At 53.3% G+C, this 6,595-nt stretch overlaps 1 protein-coding gene across 1 annotated transcript; it reads right to left on the reverse strand.

The window, feature by feature from the left end:
* Positions 1-1,310: 1,310 nt before the first annotated feature.
* On the reverse strand, positions 1,311-2,575 carry LOC116406887 (RING finger protein 223-like). The gene has a single exon (XM_031891899.1). It carries the CDS (start codon positions 2,067-2,069, stop codon positions 1,506-1,508), a length of 564 nt encoding a protein of 187 aa, XP_031747759.1. The 5' UTR covers positions 2,070-2,575; the 3' UTR covers positions 1,311-1,505.
* Positions 2,576-6,595: the final 4,020 nt, after the last annotated feature.

Genomic DNA, 6,595 nt, shown 5'->3' on the forward strand with positions numbered 1-6,595 from the left:
CCCACCCAGCCCTGTGGCCCATCCCCCCAGGTAAGTCGATTGCCTTGAAGGGCAGGGTGTGATTGTGGGTGACGTCTCCTGGGAGACTGATTGATACAACAGGAAGTAGGAGCGCAACCAACAAGTTCTTCCCCACTTCTAAAAATGGTACTCTGTCCCTTTAAGACACGCTGCCTGTTCGATCTGTTAGGCAAATGTGAATGGGGCGACAGTTGGGATGCAAATATAGGAAAATCCCCTTCCAGGAATAATACACGGGGGGGGGGACTGGTTTAAAGGGGAAGTAATCCTCACAGCCAGCAATGATCTGCCCATCAAATGTATTGTCCCCCAGTAAGGGTGATGGGGACAGTGGGGCAAGATGGGGACAGTGGGGCAAGATGGAGACAGTAGGGCAAGATGGAGACAGTAGGGCAAGATGGGGACAGTAGGGAAAGATGGAGACAGTAGGGCAAGATGGAGACAGTAGGGCAAGATGGAGACAGTAGGGCAAGATGGAGACAGTAGGGCAAGATGGAGACAGTAGGGCAAGATGGAGACAGTAGGGCAAGATGGAGACAGTAGGGCAAGATGGAGACAGTAGGGCAAGATGGGGACAGTAGGGCAAGATGGAGACAGTAGGGCAAGATGGAGACAGTAGGGCAAGATGGGGACAGTAGGGCAAGATGGAGACAGTAGGGCAAGATGGAGACAGTAGGGCAAGATGGGGACAGTAGGGCAAGATGGGGACAGTAGGGCAAGATGGAGACAGTAGGGCAAGATGGGGACAGTAGGGCAAGATGGAGAGAGTAGGGCAAGATGGAGAGAGTAGGGCAAGATGGAGAGAGTAGGGCAAGATGGAGACAGTAGGGCAAGATGGAGACAGTAGGGCAAGAAGGAGACAGTAGGGCAAGATGGAGACAGTAGGGCAAGATGGAGACAGTAGGGCAAGAAGGAGACAGTAGGGCGAGATGGGGACAGTAGGGCGAGATGGGGACAGTAGGGCGAGATGGAGACAGTAGGGCGAGATGGAGACAGTAGGGCGAGATGGAGACAGTAGGGCGAGATGGAGACAGTAGGGCGAGATGGGGACAGTAGGGCGAGATGGAGACAGTAGGGCGAGATGGAGACAGTAGGGCGAGATGGGGACAGTAGGGCGAGATGGAGACAGTAGGGCGAGATGGAGACAGTAGGGCGAGATGGAGACAGTAGGGCGAGATGGAGACAGTAAGACAAGATGGAGACAGTAGGGCAAGATGGAGACAGTAGGGCAAGATGGAGACAGTAGGACAAGATGGGGACAGTAGGACAAGATGGAGACAGTAGGGCGAGATGGAGACAGTAGGGCAAGATGGGGACAGTAGGGCGAGATGGAGACTGTCACTTTATCAGTAGTTTCTATCCCACAGTAAGGCCTGAGGGGCCCCGGGGCCACATGATATAAATACTGAGTCCGGGCAAAGTCCAATTGTCCCCGGTGGCCCCGTCACTGCGCCTCATACAAATGGCGCCTCCCCAGGGGGAGCTCAGAAGCGCATGTAGGTTGGGAAGAAGATCATGATGAAGAGGAGGATGATGCAGCAGATGAAGACCCATAGGACGCAGCCGTAGTTCCTGAGGAAGAAGCCGCAGCGCCGGTGGGGGGGGGGCTGTGGGATGGTCACTAGGTCCCCCGGGTGGGAGAAGTGGGGGGCCGCGGGGCCCAGTAAGTAGATGGTGACAATCATGTTCTCCTGGGGGCCCAATGGGAACTGCGAGACAGAGTTGGGGGTGGCGGTGACATAGGAGCCCCCCTTTCTCCAGCAGAGCTTGGACCCTTCCAGCCAGACTTCCTGGAGTTGCCTCATCCATGGGGGGAAGTGGGAGACCAGGCTCATGTTGGGGGGCAGTTTGGGGACCCCCCCCGGGGGGATGGTGATGGGCGCCCTACACAGGGGGCAGAAGAAGGTGTCGGACTCCCTCTGGAAGACGCAGAGCTTGGAGAGGCACTCGAGGCAGAAGGTGTGGGCACAGGGCAGCAGCAGGGGGGTCTTAAAGGCATTGTCATAGGGCACAAAGCAGATGGGGCACTCGGGGGCATTGGGCTCCATCTCACCCCCTCCCTGCCCGGGGGGCAGCTCATTGGCACCGCTCACAGCCGGGGTATCAGGGCCTCAGAGCCACGGGAACAGACTGGCACCCCTGCCCGGCAGAGATGGTACTGACCTGCATTAATCCACTCAGTAATGTGTGCCCCTCCGCTGCCAGTCTCATTGGTTTGCCCCTCCGCTGCCAGTCTCATTGGTTTGCCCCTCCGCTGCCAGTCTCATTGGTTTGCCCCTCCGCTGCCAGTCTCATTGGTTTGCCCCTCCGCTGCCAGTCCCGTCGGTTTGTCCCTCCGCTGCCAGTCTCATTGGTTTGCCCCTCCGCTGCCAGTCTCATTGGTTTGTCCCTCCGCTGCCAGTCCCGTCGGTTTGCCCCTCCGCTGCCAGTCCCGTCGGTTTGCCCCACTGGCACCCACCTAATGCCCCTCAGTGATTCCCAAGGCTTCAGCAAACCCTTTAGTCTGGGCACAAACTGCTGCGTATGGGGCAATGCCAGGAGCCCTGTGTCAGTCGGCAACTCCCGGGCAGCTTTAGTTACCCGCCCGCCAGTCTGTATGCAAAGTCTGCTTAGTAACCACATAGTAACCGTATAGTAACCGTATTTACTTACTGTGTTTGGCTCCTGGGCCGACACCCGATCATGTTACGGTCTGCCCCGTGCCCACACTGTCACCTACCCCTTCAACCCCTCAGTGACTGCTAATATCCTTATCATTTACAGTAGGGGGTACATTATCCCTTATAATACATGAGTGATACTCAGAGTTCCCTGTATAACTCAGCCTGCAGCCTTGTGCCTTTATATGGGGGGCACAGAACCCCTCAGTGACTGCTAATATCCTTATCATTTACAGTAGGGGGTACATTACCCCTTATAATACATGAGTGATACTCAGAGTTCCCTGTATAACTCAGCCTGCAGCCTTGTGCCTTTATATGGGGGGCACAGAACCCCTCAGTGACTGCTAATATCCTTATCATTTACAGTAGGGGGTACATTATCCCTTATAATACATGAGTGATACTCAGATGGGATAACACGCATGTAAAGCGTCCCTAGGACAGATTCGGCAGCTATTCGGCCCGTGTAGGGGCAGAAACGAATGGGCTGGCCGACCGATATCTGGCCTGAAATTGGCCAGCTATCGGTCGGCCAGGTTAGAAAATCCAGTTGGATGAGGTCCCTGAACCGACTGCCCCATTGCCGCCTACATAATCCGGTCATTTGACCCCAGGGCCAAATGATCGGATTATTTTTTTTTTAACTTCTAGCTCCCCAATATCGGGCGCCCGTAGGTGGGGATATCGGGGGAAGATCCGCTCGCTTGGAGATCTCGCCAAACGAGTGAATCTCACCGTGTATGGGGACCTTAACACAAGGAATAGCCGCAGACACAGACATGCAGTACTGCGATTGAGCAGCAGGGGGCAGGGCCAGTCTGTGACACATTCATTTTACTGTGGTCGCAATCAGTGAATTAAAGGAACAGTAACACCAAAAATGAAAGAGCTTTAAAGTAATAAAAATTTAATTGCCCTGCACTGGTAAAACTGGTGTGTTTGCTACAGTAACACTACTATAATTTATTGTAGCCCCGGGGGCAGCCGTTCAAGCTGGAAAAAAGGAGAAAAGGCACAGGTTACATAGCAGATAACAGAGAAGCTCTGTAGAATACAATGGTGTTTTATCTGTTATCTGCTATGTGCCTGTGCCTTTTCTCCTTTGAATGGCTGCCCCCGGGGCTACACAGCGGGGTATTTATATAAACTATAGTAGGGTTTCTGTAGCAAACACCCCAGCTGTACCAGTGCAGGAATGGCTGCCCCCGGGGCTACACAGCGGGGTATTTATATAAACTATAGTAGGGTTTCTGTAGCAAACACCCCAGCTGTACCAGTGCAGGAATGGCTGCCCCCGGGGCTACACAGCGGGGTATTTATATAAACTATAGTAGGGTTTCTGTAGCAAACACCCCAGCTGTACCAGTGCAGGAATGGCTGCCCCCGGGGCTACACAGCGGGGTTATTTATATAAACTATAGTAGGGTTTCTGTAGCAAACACCCCAGCTGTACCGGTGCAGGAATGGCTGCCCCCGGGCTACACAGCGGGGTATTTATATAAACTATAGTAGGGTTTCTGTAGCAAACACCCCAGCTGTACCAGTGCAGGAATGGCTGCCCCCGGGGCTACACAGCGGGTATTTATATAAACTATAGTAGGGTTTCTGTAGCAAACACCCCAGCTGTACCAGTGCAGGGAATGGCTGCCCCCGGGGCTACACAGCAGGGTATTTATATAAACTATAGTAGGGTTTCTGTAGCAAACACCCCAGCTGTACCAGTGCAGGAATGGCTGCCCCCGGGGCTACACAGCGGGGTATTTATATAAACTATAGTAGGGTTTCTGTAGCAAACACCCCAGCTGTACCAGTGCAGGAATGGCTGCCCCCGGGGCTACACAGCGGGGTATTTATATAAACTATAGTAGGGTTTCTGTAGCAAACACCCCAGCTGTACCAGTGCAGGAATGGCTGCCCCCGGGGCTACACAGCGGGGTATTTATATAAACTATAGTAGGGTTTCTGTAGCAAACACCCCAGCTGTACCAGTGCAGGAATGGCTGCCCCCGGGGCTACACAGCGGGGGTATTTATATAAACTATAGTAGGGTTTCTGTAGCAAACACCCCAGCTGTACCAGTGCAGGAATGGCTGCCCCCGGGGCTACACAGCGGGGTATTTATATAAACTATAGTAGGGTTTCTGTAGCAAACACCCCAGCTGTACCGGTGCAGGAACGGCTGCCCCCGGGGCTACACAGCGGGGGTATTTATATAAACTATAGTAGGGTTTCTGTAGCAAACACCCCAGCTGTACCAGTGCAGGAACGGCTGCCCCCGGGGCTACACAGCGGGGTATTTATATAAACTATAGTAGGGTTTCTGTAGCAAACACCCCAGCTGTACCAGTGCAGGAATGGCTGCCCCCGGGGCTACACAGCGGGGTATTTATATAAACTATAGTAGGGTTTCTGTAGCAAACACCCCAGCTGTACCAGTGCAGGAATGGCTGCCCCCGGGGCTACACAGCGGGGTATTTATATAAACTATAGTAGGGTTTCTGTAGCAAACACCCCAGCTGTACCAGTGCAGGAATGGCTGCCCCCGGGGCTACACAGCGGGGTATTTATATAAACTATAGTAGGGTTTCTGTAGCAAACACCCCAGCTGTACCAGTGCAGGAATGGCTGCCCCCGGGGCTACACAGCGGGGTATTTATATAAACTATAGTAGGGTTTCTGTAGCAAACACCCCAGCTGTACCAGTGCAGGAACGGCTGCCCCCGGGGCTACACAGCGGGGTATTTATATAAACTATAGTAGGGTTTCTGTAGCAAACACCCCAGCTGTACCAGTGCAGGAATGGCTGCCCCCGGGGCTACACAGCGGGGTATTTATATAAACTATAGTAGGGTTTCTGTAGCAAACACCCCAGCTGTACCAGTGCAGGAATGGCTGCCCCCAGGGCTACACAGCGGGGTATTTATATAAACTATAGTAGGGTTTCTGTAGCAAACACCCCAGCTGTACCAGTGCAGGAATGGCTGCCCCCGGGGCTACACAGCGGGGTATTTATATAAACTATAGTAGGGTTTCTGTAGCAAACACCCCAGCTGTACCAGTGCAGGAATGGCTGCCCCCGGGGCTACACAGCGGGGTATTTATATAAACTATAGTAGGGTTTCTGTAGCAAACACCCCAGCTGTACCAGTGCAGGAATGGCTGCCCCCGGGGCTACACAGCGGGGTATTTATATAAACTATAGTAGGGTTTCTGTAGCAAACACCCCAGCTGTACCAGTGCAGGAATGGCTGCCCCCGGGGCTACACAGCGGGGTATTTATATAAACTATAGTAGGGTTTCTGTAGCAAACACCCCAGCTGTACCAGTGCAGGAATGGCTGCCCCCGGGGCTACACAGCGGGGTATTTATATAAACTATAGTAGGGTTTCTGTAGCAAACACCCCAGCTGTACCAGTGCAGGAACGGCTCCCCCCGGGGCTACACAGCGGGGTATTTATATAAACTATAGTAGGGTTTCTGTAGCAAACACCCCAGCTGTACCGGTGCAGGAATGGCTGCCCCCGGGGCTACACAGCGGGGTATTTATATAAACTATAGTAGGGTTTCTGTAGCAAACACCCCAGCTGTACCAGTGCAGGAATGGCTGCCCCCGGGGCTACACAGCGGGGTATTATATAAACTATAGTAGGGTTTCTGTAGCAAACACCCCAGCTGTACCAGTGCAGGAATGGCTGCCCCCGGGGCTACACAGCGGGGTATTTATATAAACTATAGTAGGGTTTCTGTAGCAAACACCCCAGCTGTACCAGTGCAGGAATGGCTGCCCCCGGGGCTACACAGCGGGGTATTTATATAAACTATAGTAGGGTTTCTGTAGCAAACACCCCAGCTGTACCAGTGCAGGAATGGCTGCCCCCGGGGCTACACAGCGGGGTATTTATATAAACTAT

This window comes from Xenopus tropicalis, chromosome 8 (genome assembly GCF_000004195.4).
Source record: "Xenopus tropicalis strain Nigerian chromosome 8, UCB_Xtro_10.0, whole genome shotgun sequence".
NCBI lineage: Eukaryota > Metazoa > Chordata > Amphibia > Anura > Pipidae > Xenopus > Xenopus tropicalis.

What these genes read in the sequence shown, in the direction of transcription:
- LOC116406887 (XM_031891899.1), bottom strand. Translation starts at nt 2,069, where the DNA reads ATGGAGCCCAATGCCCCCGAGTGCCCCATCTGCTTTGTGCCCTATGAC.